This window comes from Macaca fascicularis, chromosome 1, assembly GCF_037993035.2.
Source record: "Macaca fascicularis isolate 582-1 chromosome 1, T2T-MFA8v1.1".
NCBI classification, from domain to species: domain Eukaryota; kingdom Metazoa; phylum Chordata; class Mammalia; order Primates; family Cercopithecidae; genus Macaca; species Macaca fascicularis.
Genome location: NC_088375.1, coordinates 179,808,641 through 179,827,874, shown reverse-complemented (window position 1 = coordinate 179,827,874; position 19,234 = coordinate 179,808,641). Strand labels below are relative to the sequence as shown.

The window sequence follows — 19,234 nt, the reverse complement described above, 5'->3', positions numbered from 1 at the left end:
CACTCAATAGTTTATCCAGGCTGTTTTCTGGGCAATCCTCTGTCCTGGGCCTCTCCGTGGCTTTCATAGTCAGGAATCCATCTCTCCTTAGCTTTGGCCTTTCCATCTGGAGCAGTCGCCCCTGGACACAGCTAAGCCCACACCCATCATCTGTCCCGTGGGGAGAAGTGGGGTGATTCCCAGGTTTCTGGCTGGAGCAGCTGGAAGGGTGTGACGTGTTCCCTGGAGGCAGGGGTGCAGGGAGAAGAGGGCAAGTAGTCCTGCCAGCCCACCCGCTGCCCATCTTTCACAGCTTACCCAGAGGCCGCCACAGCTCCAGGGGCCCTCAGGAACCAGTTGATAGGCCTGGGGCTCCTGGTTCTCCACAGAGCTGGCCTCATTCCCCTGCAGCAGTACCCTGAGGCTGTCAGCTAGAGGGACCATACTATACTCTGCGCCACTCACCCATGGACGCTGCGGACAAACTTCTCCAATTGCCTCATGCAGGACCTGGCTTCAAAGTGTTTCACACGCGGCTCCCCATATGCTCCAATGTCGATGTAGAGCTCTGCCTCATTTCCCTTGGGGTGCACCAGGCCTGGCTGGCTGGGCAGGATGAATGGACACAGCCAGATGGGGTAGACCTGGGTAGACCAGGGAGGTGGGTATTGGTGCTTTTTCTCCAACAGGTGACAGGTTCATGGCTGGCGCGCTCATACCCACCCAAACGAAGGCTTTGCAGCATTCTCAACACCCCCTCAGGTGCTCTCGGATTCGCTCCCCACCCCCCAGCCCTGGCTGAGAACACCCTGACTCCGCCACCTTGGAGGACACAGTCAGAGCAGGTCATGGGGGTACTCGATGCCAGATCCTATGACTCCTCTCCCAGGGGGGCCATCACTGAGTGGGCCAAGGCCTCAGCAGGCATAGGGACAAGAACCGCATCTTAAAGTTGGGAAAACACCCAGAGGGCAGGTGTGCCCAAGGTCGGTCACACGGTTCAGGGGAGGAGACCATGGATTCCAAGGGAACACGCCTAGTGCGCCCGCCCTGCCCTCCCCCACTCACGTGGATGTCGTTTTGGAAGGTGTGCAGGGCCTGCTGCAGGCACTTCATGGGCACCAGCATGTCCTGCACCACGTGGTGCTGCTCGTACAGCTTGCGCAGGGTCTCACCCTGGGTCAGCTTCAGGAGGGAGATCTTGGGAGGCACCATCCAGCCAAAGAGGTAGCGGAAGATGGGGTTGTTGCCAAAGGGGATGATGTCCTAGAAAACAAAGATTAGGGATGGAGAGAAAAAAACCAACAAGGGTTGAATGTCTCCAAGTGCAAGGGGCCAAGGGCCAGGTCCCATTCTGTGCTTGACAGAAGCATACCTGGGTCCAATTCCCCTCTTTGGAGGGGGTGTGATGGGACCTAGGGCTTTACTAGTCCGATCTAGGTTTGCTTCTCAGCTCTGGCATTCCCCAGCAGTGATGACCCCGAGCTAGTTACTTAACTTCTTTGAGCTCAAGTTTCCTTATCTGTAAAATGGGCCTTGTGAGGATAATGAGACCGTGCCTGGAGTGCAATGATGAGGTAGCTATCATTCCTGGTCTAGCTGTTGAGATCTGGCCGGCATAGAGCTGGCATTCCATAAATGTTGAAAAACGAATGCTGTTGAATGAGCATAGTGATACTCAGAGAACTTAAGCAGTCTCCCTAAGGGCACACAGCCAGAGACAGCTCTCATGGGGTGGGTGCAGTCTGGCTCAGGTTCGACAAGGAGCCTATTGGTTTGCAGCATTCCTTGCTCACAGCCTGACCACCTGCCTGGCTGCCCCAATTCAGTCTCCCTGGAAACCCTCCTGCGCAGAGGCTGTTCTTCTCTTCCATGCCTCAAACTGCCATGACTCACTCAGCACTGTGGCCTCCTGGCGATGCCCCCGACTCCCCTCCAGCTCTGCCCACCTCCAACAGAGAAGACTTTGGCCCCTGGCTCACAATCTTCCTCCCTGCTTGAGTCCTGCCATCTTCCTGAGGGTCCCCAGTGTCCACTGTTAGCCGATTCTCACAGCTCTGTGAGCCCTTGAAGCCAAGGCCGCTCCTCCATTCATTAGACAGTTCCGAGGGGCCTCTGAGGTCAGGAACCAGGTTCTATGCTGGGTACTGGGGGAGCCAAGATAACTGAGACACGGTCTCTGTCCTTAAGATGCCCACTCCCCCAGGTGTGGAAGACACAGGCCACTGGATGACAGTGTGGGAAGAATGGGGACAAACAGAGGCTGGGGCAGCACATTAAAGGGTCCACATCAGACTAGGAGACACAGCGACTCCCCAAAGCAGCCACGTGTGTAAGCACTGAAGGCTGAGTGACCCTTTCCCTCACTCCCCTGGAATCGCCAGACCACTCCCATGAAGTCAGGGACCTGCCTGCTTTCTTCTGTTAGATCCTGCCGCCTTTGCTAATGTCTGGCATGCAACGGGAGCTCAATAAATAGCATGGCTTTTATTGTTTCCTTGGTTACCTTTGGAAGACCTACACACACCCACAGCAGAAATCCCTGTAGTACAAAGGTTAAGCCTCCGTGCGCATTCCTGACCCTGTTTCCCTCCTAGAAATGATCTGATCTCACTCCCCACCCACCCTCAACTCCTCTCCCCCTCCCTAATGGCAAGCATTGGTATGAATGATTTGCCTACCCTTCGGGAGACATCTGATACACAGAGAAGCAGAAGAGCTTTAAAAAAACAGAAAACAAACAAACAAAAAAAAACAAACTCACAAATGGTGGCATCTTGGCACACCTGCTCATCACTGTATCCTGTGTATCAATACAGAGAGCACTACTGCCTTCGGTTGTGGGTGCCTAATGTGTGCTGCAGGGGTCCACAAATTTGGCCCATCCTCTGGTTGTGTGTTCCTTTACAAATTGTCCATGGCTGCCTCCAGGCTACAAGGCAGAGGAGCAGTTACTAGAGAGGCCTTATGGTCTGAAAAACCTAGACTGTATACTATCTGACCCATTGTATAAAACGCTTACTGGATCGGGTACGGTGGCTCACGCCTGTAATCCCAGTGCTTTGGGAGGCCAAGGTGGGCGGATCACTTGAGGTCAGTAGTTCGAGACTAGCCTGGCCAAGATGGCGAAACCCCATCTCTACTAAAAATACCCCCAAAAATTAGCTGGGCATGGTGGCAGGTGCCTGTAATCCCAGCTACTCAGGAGGCTGAGGCAAGGAGAATCGTTTGAACTGGAGAGGCGGAGGTTGCAATGAGCCAAGATCGCGCCACTGCACTCCAGCCTGGGTGACCCTGTGAGACTCCGTCTCAAAAAAAAAAAAAAAGAAAGGTTATTGACCCCTGCTCGATTACAGCGGATGTGTCATAATTTATTTAATCACTTCTATACTGGCAGACATTTAGATTATTTCCAGATTATGCCAACTAATATCCTTCATATATGTATCTTTGCCCTTGTATATGTGTCAGAAAGATAAATTCCCAGAAGTGGAAGATCTTGGCTTAAATGGTGTGTGCAATTTTCATGGATACCATTTCAGAGCTTGTACCATTTTATACTCTCCCAGACAATGTAGAACACTGTTTCCCTTCTCCCTTGCCAGCACGATGTGACATCAAACTTCTAGATCACTGTCATTCATTCTGATAGGGAAAAAATGAGACTCCTGGCATTCTGTTTTGCCCTTCTCTATTTCTGAGTTAGACAGTATCACTTTGACGTTTAAAAGTCATTTGTGTTTTTTTCCTAACAATAGTCAACTGCTAGCCAAATATATCAGCTGAAACCATTCCTTTTCCAGTCTTAGCCTCAGAAAGCTCAAGTTTTAAACATGTGCCCTGCCCTTCTCCTTTCCCGCTTCTGTCCACCCATTACTTATCCTATGTTGCTTAGTGACCTGTGATCCCAGGGTCCTAAGCTGCCCTCTTGCTGAGGCCAGTCTTTCTGGAGCATCTCACTGCAGACCTTGCTCTCTGGCCACCCTTGCTCACTGGCTATAGGGCCCCACGGCAAATCCAAGGGGCCCAGCCTGAGCCAGGAACCCCAGCCCCAGAGGGAGGTCCTGGGGCAGTGGCCTTCTATGAACACAAGGACACTATCTTATCCTTTCTTACTGGTGTTAACTCCCTGTGTTAGCCAACCGCTTATACTGAAACGATGATGAGGGAATGATAAGACAGAGCTGCCCAGCTTGGTTCCTTTCAGTCCTTCCTTACTCACCGTAAGTCAAAGGTAGTGTTAGTAGAATGTAACAAAGAGAAATAAAAAGAGTTTATGCAGCATTCTTAATGGAACCAAGAAATACATATATATGAGTTAAATATTCTTATATTTATAAATATATTTAAACAATGAACAGTAAAATTCATACTAATACTTTAAATTTTTATTTACTTAGAATGGCATTAAGTTGCAAATATTTATGATGAGAGAGACCATGGAGAAAGAAAAAAGCTTTGTATTTTAGTACCTTTAATGGCACTTTTGGCCTGCTTTTTGCACTGGGCCCTGCAAATTATGCAGCTAGCCCTGACCCCACGTGTTGCTGATTGACCAAGCTGGGGGAAGGGAAGTGACTACACCAGCCAGTCCTGGCACAGGTGTGACCAGAATGGACTAATCACCCAGAATGCAGCTTGTTAAGGGGCTTAGCACCCAGGCCTGGTCACACTGGTTCATTCCAGAGCCTTACTCATCAGGGAGGAACCCGGGGGAAAGGCTGCCAATGGAAGGGGGAAGAATTATCCCAGCAGAGGCAGGGAAAAGGCATGCATTTGAAATTGTTTATTCCTCCCCTCTAGAAATGTCTTGCCTTCTGCATTTCCACTGTAGAGGATGCTGCGGTGCTCCGTGCAGATGCCCGCTCCAGGGAGGCACCCATTCCCCCACTTGCACGGGGTGCTGACTGCTGACACTCAGGGAGAACTGCCTTTGGCAGAAGGGAGCTGCCTCATCCAAGGTCAGCCTGCACAATGACTGGTTGATGGGGCAGCATTTGGTGGAAAGTCCTAGCCCACGGGTCTCAAGGTGACACAACTCTGGAAGGCCATCTTACCCCAGGGCTGCCTGTCAGCTGAGGCCTTCCTTGTGACTGCACCACAGCTTGACTTCTTCCTCTTCCCAGTCCAGCTTCCCTACTACCGCGCGGTGACAGATCACAAGAGGTCTGAATGTTCACTTCCTGCATGCAAATGCAGGTTGAACACACCCATTCTTCCAGATTCTTCCTTTGCCTGATGTCAGTGTGGGTCAGTGTTTATTTAACAGCACAAATGTGTAAGACAAACCTCATTTTGAATCCTAGCTCTGTGTAGCAGTTTTGTTTTTATCTTATTTTTTTTTTGCGGGGGGATGGAATTTCACTCTTGTTCCCCAGACTGGAGTGCAATGGCGTGATCTCAGCTCACCACCACCTCCGCTTCCCAGGTTCAAGTGATTCTCCTGCCTCAGCCTCCTGAGTAGCTGAGATTACAGGCATGTACCAGCACGTCTGGCTAATTTTATATTTTTAGTAGAGATGGGTTTCTCCATGTTGGTCAGGATGGTCTCAAACTCCCCAACTCAGGTGATCCGCCCACCTCCACCTTCCAAAGTGCTGGGATTGCAAGTATGAGCCACTGCGCCTGGCCTTCTGTAGTGGTTTTAAAATATGCCCCTAGCTTCTTTGCTAGTCCTTTCTTTAAGAAGTGGAGCTCAGTGCCCCTCCCCTGAGTATGGGCTGGATTAGTGACTCTGATCTAATAAGGAGAATATGGTGGGAGTGAGAGGTGTGGCCTATGACGGGGTCGTAAAAGGCACTGCAGACTCCTTCTTGGTCTCTCTCTTGGATCACTTGCTCTGGGGGAAGCCAGCTGCTTTGTCATGAGGTCACTGGAGGAACCCACGTGGCAAGGAGCTAAGGTCTCTGGTCAACATCCATGTGAGTTGGAAGCAGATCTTCCAGCCCCAGTCAAGCCTCCAGATGACTGCTGCCCTAGCCCACAGCATGAGAGTCCCTGAGCCAGGACCACCCAGATCAGCCACTCCCAAATCCTTGACCTTCAGAAACTATGATATAATAAATGTTTGCTGCTTTAATCTTTAACTTTTGGTTTTGTTCATTATGCATGAATAGATCACTAATACACTCATTCTCTGAGTTGTGTTATTTACTTTGTCTCAAACGGTTTCTTTTTTTTTTTTTTATTTTTGAGACAGAGTCTCACTCTGTCGCCCAGGATGGAGTACACTGGCATGATCTTGGCTCACTGCAACCTCCACTTCCTGGGTTCCAGTGGTTTTCCTGCCTCAGTCTCCCTAGTAGCTGGGATTACAGGCATGCCCCAACCCACCTGGCTCATTTTTGTATTTTTAGTAGAGACAGGGTTTTGCCATATTGCTCAGGCTGGTAGTTACTTTGGATAACCTAATCCTCAGTATTCTCATCTGTGGAATGGAAATAACACTAATATCTACTCTCAGAGGGTTGTTGGGAAGATGAAGATAATGCGTGGAAAGTGTTTGGCATTAACGTCCACCACAATGAGAGTGGCTAATGTTAACCACTGCTGTTATCCTTCTGATCCTCTTTCGCTGGCTTCTCTCCTTTCTCTTAACAAAACCACACTCCACAACCTTAACATTGTTCTTGGCAGGGATCAAGAAGGACTCATAGTGGCTTCTGCTTTTGGCAAAATTGCCTACCACCTGCTGTGGGCCTTGACATTGCCCAAGATTAAGACTAATGGGTGTGGGGGAGACCCCATAGCCCCCCAGGCCATGATGAGACCCTCACCCCTACACTCCTCCACCCCTACCACTACCCAATCACATTCTGCTTAAGATACCTACCCAACATCAGAACTGACCAATCACCTTCTTCTAGGAACCCACCAGGTGTAATTCCGTCATGCCTTACGTTCTGTTGTCCTTAGTCACCATGGCCTGCCAGGTGCCTTGTTACTGTGATCTTAACCTACTACAGCAATGCAGCAACTCTTAATCTGACTTCACTTGCCACTGCCCCACCGCCCTTCCTCAAGCCCTGTTCTCATGGTCTGACCTCAGCAAAACCCTCTCCATTCTCAGTCTCTTCTCTGAACATTCCTTTCCCCTCCTTGTTCTTAATTAGAACCCTGAAGCCCTCTTTAAATGGTATCATTTTCTCCCCTAAAACCCTCCTGCCACTGGGATAGATGGAGGTGAGGTAGGGTCCCCCTGGCCCCTCATTACTGCTTCCAGATCTCTGTTCCTCCCCCGTGCCCAGAAACCAACCTCAGAAACTTGGAAACATGTGCCCAATACCTCCCCTGATAACTGTTAGGCAGGAATCTAGACCCAACATGGCAGCATCACCCGGCATGGCAGGCCCTTTGTTAGGACTCCCTGCCCTTCACTTCCTGCTAAGACTCTCAGTGCGCGAAAAAAGCCTGCGCCCGCCAAAAAACCCCCGCTCTGCGCAAGCTCCTGGACACATCATTCCTCAGAAATGGAAACCTACAAACCCCGCCTACCTCGCCCTATAAAAGGCCCCCTGATACCCGCCCCGAGTGTGACTTCCTCGGCCCTCCTCCTAGGGGACCGGTGAACCTCGCCCGCGAGCCCAATAAAGGCTACCTCTGTTCTCATCTGCCTTGTGTCTTCTTGCTTGGCTCCCCATTACATTACAATAAGCACAGCTCCCCTCCCCTCACTAGAGTGTGGGTCACTGAATTCCCTGAATCCCAACATCCTTGGTTCCTTTCACCAGATCCTAGAAAACTGCCACTTCCCTCAACATTAACTTTTGGTGACTGAAAACCCACAGAGAAGGTCCTGACCACGCCTGGTCTCTCTGCCCTTGGCCTTCTTTCTTTACATTCCAGTGATCTGATCTTTCACATGTCCTTGGCCACTGGCTCTCACAAAATACCCTGGAGGAGGGGACAGAAATTACTACCCGTGGGGATCCAGTGTGGGAGGAAGTGAGCCCACTGGCCACACGTGGCCTAGTGCCTGTTTTTGTAAATTTGGTTTCACTGGGGCCAGTCATCCCTATTCATTTATGTACTGTCCTTGGCTGTTTCCATGTGGCAGACCTGAGGAGCTATGATAGATTCTGTGGCTTGCAATGCCTAAAATATTTGTTGTTTGGCCCTTTAGGAACGTTTGCTGACCCCTAGGCCTTGTCACCCTGCCCTGCATTCACTGTCTCCATAGCTTCCACTACAAGTGTTTGTTCTCAGCCATCACCGCCTCTCTTCCTAGCTTACGCCCTCTATTCCCCTGACTTTGATGCTCCACTTCACCCAGGGCATCCTGTCCACCAGATCAGTCCCTTGTCAGTCCCTGGGGGCCTCTCACATCCTGCCTCCCCTCCATGGCTGGCTTAGATTTCATCATAACCACACCCTTGGGTTCTCACTCTTCCCTACACATCACACTCCCTGCAAAACCTCGGCCATGGTTAAATATAACTCTCTGCCTACTCTGTACCCCACCCACACAGATTCCTGAGTGAAAACCCACAACCACAGAGCTGGTCTCACTGTAAATTCATGAGTGTGAATCCCTGGTAGGCCCAGTGCTACCTGGCAATGCCACAGTGTTTTCCCAGTTAGTTCATTGCCCGCTCTCTGAGGGACAGCTTCACATCTCTTCTCTCCTCAAACCATCAAAATCTTCTCCCCTTTCATCTCAGCCAAGATCCTTATTTCATTGAGAAAACAGAAGCAATCAGAAGAGAACTCTCACACCCTCCCACCACCCTATGGTCCTCCTTCCCTCCTGACAATGGGATGAACTTTCCATGTGCCCATCAAAAGGCAACCTCTCCACCTGAGCTCAGGAGCCACTCCACCCCCCTGCTCAAGGCTTCGCCCTTTCAATATACCCTCTTCTGCACTGTCATTTTCCCCTCCACTGGATCACTGTCATGACTGCCACCTCTCCCATCTTAAAGCAATCACACAAAGTACCTTCACCTGGCCCCACACCGGCCTCCTGCCATCACCCTGTTTCTCTGCCTCCCTTGACAGTGAGCCTCTCTCTCACAGTTTGTTTTCACTGTCTCCACTGCCTTGTTTCCAGTTCTCTCTGGAACCCACTGGTCAAGGTTTCACCCCTATTGCTTAAAGTCAATGACGACATTCCCATGGCCAAATCCAGTCTCTCCTTCAGCAGCAGGTGGCATAGTTGCTGGCCTTCCTTCTGAAACAGTCTTCCCTTGGCTTCTGGGATGCCACATCCTCCTGGCTTTGTTCCCCTGCCCTGGTTGACAGCACTTTCTCTTGCCCTTGGCTCGTTCCTCCTCCCCTAACCTGCTGGGTGTCCCAGGGTCTTCTCTATCCACCCTCACTCATCTCCCTCCATGGCTTTAGAAAACATTTCTCTGTGGCTAAGAAATGTGCAGATGGGGCTCCAACCTCCACTGAACTCCTGAAGTCCCAACACACATCACTGGCTCCTGCTGTCATCCCACCTGGACATCTGAATGGCTTCTGATTCCCCTTTCCAGTCCCCTCCCCCATGTTTCAAATGGCAGTCAACCTTGGCCCTGAACCTTGGAATCACATCCATGGTCAAGCTCTCTGGAAATCCTGTTTGTTGGTTCAACTTGCACTGCATCTCCCAGATTTGACACTTCTCCCCTGCTGCTGCCCAGACAACAGTATCTTCTTTCTTCTACTCTTCCACTCTTGTCCACTCCTGCCCCCATCCACTCCATCCAGCTGTCACAGTTATTCTTTTAAAACAAAAATCAGGCCATGTCACTTTCCTGTTCAAAGCCCTCACTGGCTTCCTATTATACTTAGAATAAAATATAGAGTCCTTCCTAACCTACAAGGAGCCATATGATCTAGCCTCTGGTGGCTGTTTGACCTCATTCCTCACCATAGCTCAGCGTGGGCATGCTGGCTCCTCAGCCTTCTTGCTGTTTTTCAAACACAAGCAGCCTTGCTGGGACACCTGGATAGCTATATGCAAAAGAATGGAGCTGGACTCCTACCCCACTCAACAACCTAAATATTAGAGCTGCAACTATAAAGGTCTTTGACGAAAACACAGGGGCTTCGACTTGGCAATAAATTCTTATATACGGCACTAAAAACACAAAAGGGAAAATAGATAAATTGGAATTCATCTAAATTAAAAACTTCTGTACATCAAAGGACATTACCAAGACAACGAAAAGAAACCTACAGAATTGGAGAAAATGTTTGCAGATCATATATCTGATGAGGGCCTACTATCCCGAATATATAAAGAACTCTTACATCTAAAGAACTCTTACATCTCAACAACAAAGACAAATGACCAAATTTTAAAAGGCGGCAAAGGATTCACATAGACTTTTCACCAAAGAAGATATACAAAACAGCTAACATGCATATAAAAAGATGCTCAACATCATTAGTTTAGAAAATGCAAGTCAATACCACAAATCCACCAGAATGGCTATAATAATACTACTAATAATTTAAAAACCAGAAAATAACAAGTGTGGGTGAGACTGTTAAAAAAAATAAGAGCACTCATACATTGCTGGTGGGAATGAAAAATGGCACAGCCTCAGTGGAAAAAAGTTTGGTTGTTGCTCAGAAAGTTAGACACAGAATTAGCATATGACCCAGCAATTCCACTCCTAGTTCTAAATCCCAAAGAACTGAAAACAGGTATTCAAACAAAGACATGCACATGAAGGTTTGTAGCAGCACTGTTCACAGTAGCCAAAAGGTTGAAACAACCCACATGTCCGTCAACAGATGAGTCACAAAACAAAATGTGGTTTCTCATAATGAACTACTATCCCACCATAAAAAGAAATGAAATATTGATACATGAAAACATTATGCTATGTAAAAGAAGCCAGTCACAAAAGGCACACACTGTATCATTCCATACATGTGAAATATCCAGAATAAGTAAATCTATAGAGACAGAAGATGAATTGGTGGTTGCCACAGGCTGGGGAAAGGGGAGAGAATAGGGAGTGGCTGCTTAATAGGTATAGGGTTTCCTTTTCGGAGATGAAAATGTTTGGAACTACACAGAGGTAGTGGTTGCACAACACTGAATGTACTAAATTACCCTGAACTGTCCATTTTCTAATGGCTAATTTTCTGTTAGCCCAGCTCAAGCCCTGGGCTCTGGCTGTCCCTCTGCCTGTGAACAGAGTTCCAGAGTTCTCCCCGGAGTTGTTCCTGGCCTGCCCTCCCTATGTTCAGGTCCCTGCTCACAAAGTCGTCTCCTGAGGGGCTCTTCCTGACCTTCCGCCACTTAAAGTGTCATTACTCCTCATCCACCCACCCATCTACACATGCAATAGCAAATTCTCACTCACCTTTCACAGCCAGGCTCGGCTGTTACCTCAAGCCCTAGGCAGAACTAGCCACTTCCTACTCATGTTCCTGCGGCCCTTTACAGTGCAGGGATCTGTCTGCTCACTGTGGCTAGAGGCTCAAAGGCAGAACAGGTTTGTGTTCCCCAAAGTACTGGCCGAGGGACCTACTCCCCAGCACCAAGCAGACGCTTGCTTAAGAGCCTGCTGCTTGAACTGAAGATAGTCGGTTCCTTCAGAAGGAAACAACTGTGAGAAGGTGTTGTAGTTCCTTAGGACAAAGCCACTCTTTACCCTGAAGGGAGAGAGCATGGCTACAGTGTTAACTGTCCGGGCTCCCTGCCCAGCTGGCCCGGAGGAGCCAGGGCTACAGAAACCCAAGCCTCACCTGTAGCTCCCAGAAGATGCTGCGCGTGTGGCGGTGGTAGTAGTGCCTCAAGGGAATGTACTCCAGGCCCTCTCGGTTTGTCTTCAGATAGTTCTCCACGTGCTTAAAGAACCACGGCTTGTAGTAATTGCCAATGCTATTCAGCTGAAATGACAGAGGGCACTGTGATCAGGCTGCAGACAAGCGCCCAGCGCCATCGGGGCGTAACAGCAACACCCGGCTTCTGTTCAGCACTCCTGGCCTTTTCAAAGCTCTTTCATGTCTATTACTGCCTTTGAGACTCTTGAAAGCTGGTGAGGTTAGGCACAGCGGGTATCCTCTAGCAGAGAGAGCAGGAGCTCAAAGAGGTTAAGTGCTGTGTGCCCAGGGCCAAACAGTGAGTCCCAGACAGTCTAGAGAACTCAGCGACCCCAGCCTAGCCTGGTGCAAGTGTTTAACAGAGTTAAACATTTAACTGCCCTGATGCAATGCTCCATGCAGGGGAATTCCCTCCCTCCCTCCCTCCCTTCCCATCCTCCCCCCCTTCCCATCCTCCCCCCCTTCCCACCCTCCCCGAGGCCAGGGAAGCACCAACTCTAGGCATGGGTCAGCCCCTCAGCGCAACCCAGGGCTCACGGCACTAACTGGTCATGGCACTTTCCCTGCTGTCCCTGGACCAAGCTCCATAGTTCTCTGGGCACAGCAGCCATCATCGTCTGGAGGATGCTCACATGAATAAGGCTCACACCTCTCTGGCCCTGGGGGCTCCCACACCCAAATCTTCTGTTGAGCTAGTGTCTCCTTCAGCCCTAAATGGTCACGACTCAATGTGCTGTGTGCCTTGGGATGGCTGAGCTTCTCCTGGCCTCAGCTTTCTCATCCATAAATGAATTCTGGCAGAGATGCTCTCAGGGGGAGGCAGGGGGGATCCTGGAAAAGCACAAGCTTCAGGGTGGGCAGCTGGGGACACACCCAGTTCCCCAGCAGCTGTGTGGCCTCAGGCAGGTCACCTCTGAGCCTGTTTCTTCACATGTAACATGACAATAAAAACACATATTTGTGCGAGTTCTTTGCCTATTAGACATTACATACACATGACTTTATAAAAATGGAACCATCTTATATGCATTATTTGCCAATTTGCTTTTTCCACTTACAACACACTTGGCAGAGCCTGGGCAGGTTACTTAGCATCTCTGCAAGACTAAAAAAGATGATGTAGAAAGTGTGAAGCACGGTGCCTCGCCCACAGGTGGCTGGAGTATCAGTCCCCAGCCATCCCCTTGCTGACCTGCTCTACCCTAGAGCCAGGAAACACTTTGCCCTGGATCTCTGGCCTCCAGCACTTGCAGCTTATCTGTGTGCCACCCGCTTGTGCAGGCCCACCCTGCTGGTAAGGCCACCCTGCTGGTGAGGTCACTCTGCAGGGAGGAAACTGGGGCTAAAAAGCCTCTTTGCCCAAATTAGTTTTGGTGTGGACGGTATGGGGCAGGGCAAAAAACACTCACGCGTGGCCGGGCGCGGTGGCTCAAGCCTGTAATCCCAGCACTTTGGGAGGCCGAGGCGGGCGGATCAGAAGGTCAGGAGATCGAGACCACAGTGAAACCCCGTCTCTACTAAAAATACAAAAAATTAGCCGGGTGCGGTGGCGGGCGCCTGTAGTCCCAGCTACTCAGGAGGCTGAGGCAGGAGAATGGCGGGAACCCGGGAGGCGGAGCTTGCAGTGAGCCGAGATCGCGCCACTGCACTCCAGCCTGGGCAACAGCGTGAGACTCCGTCTCCAAAAAAAAAAAAAAAAAAACACTCACGCTGGCCTCTGCATGCTAATGTGAACAGGGGAACCCAACAGGAAACAGAGCAACCTGATCTAACCCCAGGGGAGGCGTGGCATATACCTGGCAGTGGCACCAGCTGCATAATGAAAGTGAGACTTAGGGCCACCTGGATACAGGTGCTCCTGGTGCTCACTGATGCATCAGGAGCCATGCAGAGAAGCCCAGGATATGGGAAAGAACCCAGATAGTCTGTCTCTTCCAGGCACACACCAGCTGAGGAGGCCAAGTGGCTGCACAAGCTCCAGTCCACCCCAGCCCTTGACTGCAAGCCACTTCCTATCTCTGGGCCTCCCCTGTGAAATGGGGGCAGGCTGCTTCTCACAGGATTGCAGCAAGCTTTACACTGGGCAGTGTCTGCAGAGGGCCCATCACAGGGCCTGGCACACAGGGACAATTCCTGAATGCTTAGAAACAGAAATGTTTGGAAGCAATGCTCCTAAAATGAAATGCCCAGACGTCTAATGGCATCCACCGCTCTGCCCAGCCCTGTTCCCATCGGGTATCAGGGTCTTGCTCACTGGGGCACTTGGCAAATATCCTTCTGCTGCTGATTCTGGGAGGGCCTTTGGGTAAGGCTCTTTGTGCCTCATAGTCTTCTTCTTGGGAAATAAGGGAATCATATCAGGCCTCTAAATATTTTAAAAGCTGTGCAAACCCCTCTGCCAAATCATAATCTTAGGTGGCATCTAATACCTCAAATGGATGACAGCAGAGCCACTTTGGGTACAGTGGGGGTGGTGACTCCCCTTGGTCCCATCCCTCAGCTTTCCTACCCCTGAGAGCCTCAAGGGAACACCTCAGAGCAGTCGGAAAGCTCTGGTCTAGATGTCCTTGCTAGGTGACTTGGTGCTAGGTGACACACACTGGGCTTTGGCCTCAGTCAGGCAGATCCAGGGGCCCGGGAGGGCCAGAGCACTTCAGCTCAATGTCCGGTATTGCCACCGCTGTTCCAGGACCTCCAGCACTTACCGGAGTATCCCACAGGAAGCAATGTTTGCATAGTGCTAAAGTCTGCAGGCTGATATGTCAGGGAACCAACATGGAACCAGGAGTCAGAGGCTGGAATTTAAATCTGTTCTGTGCTAGCTGTGTGTCCTCAGAGAAGTCTCTTTCCCTTTCTGGGCCTCATTTCCTTATTTGTAGAGAGGATTGTACCAGATGATTTTACAGCCCTTCACAATTTTAAAATGTTTTAAGTATGTATATAGGTATAGGTTAAGAGTCTTAAGGGATGCCTATCCTTTGATCTGCGATTTTACGTTAAGATATTACTCAAACTACAGACAAAAGATGTTCATTGCTCCATTAATTAAAATAACAAAAAAATTGGAAGCAACTTAAATTTCCAACTATGGGCAGCAATAGGGCATTCGTTTCCTCAATGCAATGTTCTGTAGATGGACATTAACAATGACAGTTACGAAGGCAATGTAACAACATGGGGAAATGCTTATCACAACAAACAAGAAAAAGACCAGGTGCAGTGGCTCACGCCTGTAATCCCAGCACTTTTGGAGGCCAAGGCAGGTGGATCACTTGAGCTCAGAAGTTTAAGACCAACCTGGGCAACATGGCGGAACCCCGTCTCTACTAAAAATACCAAAATTAGCCGGGTACAGTGGCATGCACCTGTAGCCTCATCTACTTGGGAGGCTAAGACAGAACTGCTTGAGCCTGGGAGGTGGAGGTTGTAGTGAGCCGAGATCGCACCATTGCAGTCCAGTCTGGGTGACAGAGCGAGACCTTGTCTCAAAACAAAACAAAAACCAAGAAACAAGAAAAGACAAATGTGAACAAGTGATCAAAGCTGAAGACAAACAAACTGCAAAATGCTGCAAAGAGAGGCTCACTCTCATAAGTGATCCAAGAACTGCAAAATAAAACGAGATACTATTTTTAACCCTATCAGATTGGCAAAAATGAAAGAGAGATCCTATTTAGTGTTGGCAAGAATGTAGGGAAAAAGGTGTTCTCACACACCATTGCTGCAAGTAGGCATAAATACAGCTCTTCTCGAGGGCTGTTTGGTCATATCTATTAATATTTAATGTGCTCAAACCTTTGTGTAACAAATTCCATTTCTCTGACTCAATCCTACACAAATATTTGTACAGAAGGACAGGATAAATGTAAGAGAGTCTTAAATCTTAAATGCAATCTTATTTGCTTATAGCAAAACAGTTTATGCAACATAAATGTCAGTAAGGGCTAAATTAGGCCAATTATTTACATGCAAAAGTGGGATATTACACAATGAAATGAAGACATGCTCACATACACATACACACACACACACACACACAGAGAGAAATAGGTCTTGGCTAGGTGTGGTGGCTCACACCTGTAATCCCAGTACTTTGGGAGGCTAAGGTGGGAAGACTGCTTGAGGCCAGGAGTTCAAGACTAGCCTTGGTGACACAGCAAGACCCCATCCCTACAAAAAACTTTTAAAAATTAAAAAATTAACCAGGCCGGGCACAGTGGCTCGCACCTGTAATCCCAGCACTTGGCTTGGGAGGCCAAGGCAGGGAGATCACCTGAGGTCAAGAGTTTGAGACCAGCCTGGCCAACACAGTGAACTCCATTTCTACTAAAAATACAAAAATTAAGCAGGTGTGGTGGTGCAAGCCTGTAATCCCAGTGACTCAGGAGGCTGAGGCACGAGAATCATGTGAACCTAGGAGGCAGACGTTGCAGTGAGCTGAGATCACATGCTGTACTCCAGCCTGGGCGACAGAGCGAGACTCCATCTCAAAAAAAAAAAAAAAAAAAAATTAACTGGACATGGTGGCACACACCTGTAGTCCTAGCTACTTAGGAGGCTAAAGCGGGAGGATTGCTTGAGCCCTGGAGTTCAAGGCTACAGTGAGCTGTGATCGTACCACTGTACTCCAGCCCAGGCTACAGAGACCCTGTCTCAAAAAAAATAAAATAAAATAAAATAAAATAAATAAACAAATATAAATAAATAGGTCTCAAAGAATGCACATAAAACTGTTATACATAAGTGGTTACATGCTGGTGTAAAGAGATGCACTTTAACTTTTTCTTTATATATTTCAGCATTGTTATATGATTTTAAAACTTTAAAAAAATCCACACACAGAAAGAGGAAATAAATACAGTTGTCTCTCAGTATCCATGGGGTATTTGTTCCAGGATCCCCCAAAATCCATGAATGCTCAAGTCCCTTATATAAAATGATTTAATATTTGCATATAACCCTATGCACATGCTCCTGTATACTTTAAATCATCTCTAGATTTCTTATAATGCCTAATACAATGTAAATGCTATGTAACCGTTAAGGAATAATGACAAGAAAAAAAAAGTCTGTCCATGTTCAGTTCAGATGAAACCACTCATTGGGAACGCTTTCAATCTGCAGTTGGTTGAATCCACTGATGTGGAACCCACAGACACAGGGGCCAACTGTACACCAAACACATTAGCAACACTGGCTTTGGGTCATGTTTACAGATAGAGTCTTTTCTTTTCTTTTCTTTTTACTTGTTTGTCCTTCCAAGTCTCTTACAATAAGCACAAATCCTTTCTAAATGGAGAAAAAACTGCTAATAAAAATCACATGGTATACGTGGAAGGAATGTCAACCTAGATTCCAAGGCATCAAATCAATTACTCGAATCTTGTGGAAGTTTACATTACCTCTTTTAAGTGTTGGGATTACAGGTGTGAGCCACCGTGCCCAGCCTACAATACCTCTTAAAGACGCAGTTTCCTCATCTATAAAATGGGGTTTGCTATAAGGACCAAAGATTACATCCACTAAGAGACAGGCACATCCCAGGCAGGTGGTAAGGGCAGAGTAGATGAAAGCTTCCATCACTGTCTAAGACATCTATGACAATAGATCCTGTTACCTGTACCCCAGGTGGGTTGACCCAGGCAGCAGCCTTGAAGAGGTGGCAGCCAGGGTCAGGATGGGGGAACGGGCTCAGTCCCACCACACTCATGCCTCCCTAGTCTTGGTCTGCAGCAACTGACACCCTGGCTTACCTTGCTGGGCTCTACTTCATCTGTCATGACCCCTGTCATAATGACGGCCTCATCCAGGGAGTAGAGCAGCCCTTCCACGAAGTGGTTCTCCTGCCGCTGGGACTCGTGGGTGAACTTGGCACAGATAGCCTCCAAGCCCTGCACTGGCTCGAACCGCAGCTTGACGTACTTCTTGGCAGGGATGATGCGGATCTCAGCGGCCACCAGGAAACCCAGCGTCCCACAGGACCAGGGTACGGCATAGAACAGGTCTGAGTTTTCAGACTATGAGACAGAATTGATGTGTTGAGAGTTGGAACCTTGGGCCCCACATTATGGCATGCAGTTAGTGGGGGGAGCAAAGCCTGGGAGAGTCCCTATTCTCTCACTATCTTGTGTAAACCCAAACAATGAGCTTCACAAACTGTGCTTGCTGGGCTTTAGTTTCCTCTCTGCAGCTTCGACATGACATGGAACCTAATACTGCCCTCTGTCTCAGGGACCCTCACTGAGAAAGCATCCTCCTCTTCCCATCTAGGCACAGCCCCTGACCCACAGGCTATTCAGGAAAAAGCTGGGACTGGCACTGCTGCCCAATGACCCACAATGGCAGGGGCATTGCCCAAGGGCAGAGGTCCAAGGCCAGGCCTTGACACCCTTAGTGGGTGTCAGGCAATGTAGCTGGGGAACGTTAAAATGCCTCCCTTCTGAACCATAACTACAATTTACAAGGCCTTTCCCAGTCCATTGGCTTGTGGGATCCACCCCTGACAGAGTCTAGGGAGAGTGCTGGCACCCCCTTAAGGAAACTGAGTCTCTGAGAGCTGCCATGACTCACCGAAGTCTTCCCAGAAAAGTCCGCTGCAGCAATGCCAGGGCTCAGGCAAGACCACCTAACTCCCCAGCCAGCGTTTTTCCTACAACACCTCATCTGCTTCCATAAATCAATGTCCAACCTCATCATTTTATTGTTTTGACATATGTCTTGGACACAGACAACTGACATTTCCGTGGCCATTCTAACTGGGATTCTTTAGTTCTAATAAATCTCTTTTGCAAAAGTCCAGCCTTGTCTTGCCTTTACTAAGAGGACAGCCCTGTGCAGTCTCCACGAAACCTGAATGCTCTTGGTGGCCGGCACAGGGAATGCGGCAGGGCAGGAGAGCTGGAGCAAGGAGGTTCTGCAGCAGGCTGGCAGAAGCCTCGGGAGCAGCAGCACTAGGCTCCCCGATTCCCCCTTGGGCCCGCAGCTAATCACATTCCCCTGGCCATGGCAGTGACAATGACATACTTGCTGCATGCTCAGCTCTATGCAAGGAGCTTCCCATACAGGACCTACTTATTCCTCTCGACCACGTATTTGTCAGTGAGGAACCTGGGTCTCAGAGAAGGGAAGGAATTCACAAATGTCTGTCTCCTTTCTCTGCCGATAATACATAGGTCAAAAGACAGGGCTCCCGCAAGCATTCAGGAAAGTAGAATGAATTGATGTGAATCTTGCTAGGGGTATCTCTCACCCAAGACCAGTGCTGCCAAGCTGGGAGTCTTTCCCTGGGCCCTCTTCTGTGAAGTGAAGGAGTCTGGTGGCTCCCTGAAATACCTACTTCAACAGGACCGACTGTCCCTCCCATTCCAGGGGCCCCTCACACCTGCCAGGACAGATCCAAGGTTATTTAAAGTGTCAATCCTATCTCACCCCTTAGGTAAAACACTTTAAATGTTTGAATCCCAGTTTGGGTGGTAGAACTGTCTTTTAT

General features: G+C 49.0%; 1 protein-coding gene across 2 annotated transcripts in view; it reads right to left on the bottom strand.

Moving 5' to 3' along the window:
* Positions 1 to 19,234, bottom strand: part of DHCR24 (24-dehydrocholesterol reductase) — a 36,668-nt gene that overhangs the window by 3,355 nt on the left and 14,079 nt on the right. Inside the window, exons 5-8 of one of the 2 annotated variants that reach the window (XM_045370429.2) lie at positions 17,499 to 17,762; positions 11,668 to 11,811; positions 1,048 to 1,245; positions 445 to 623 (exon numbers count right to left, since the gene is read on the bottom strand). In XM_045370429.2, coding sequence (XP_045226364.1) covers positions 445 to 623; positions 1,048 to 1,245; positions 11,668 to 11,811; positions 17,499 to 17,762 — 785 coding nt within the window. The remainder of the gene's footprint in view (positions 1 to 444; positions 624 to 1,047; positions 1,246 to 11,667; positions 11,812 to 17,498; positions 17,763 to 19,234) is intronic. The other variant, XM_045370435.2, reaches the window with a different exon arrangement.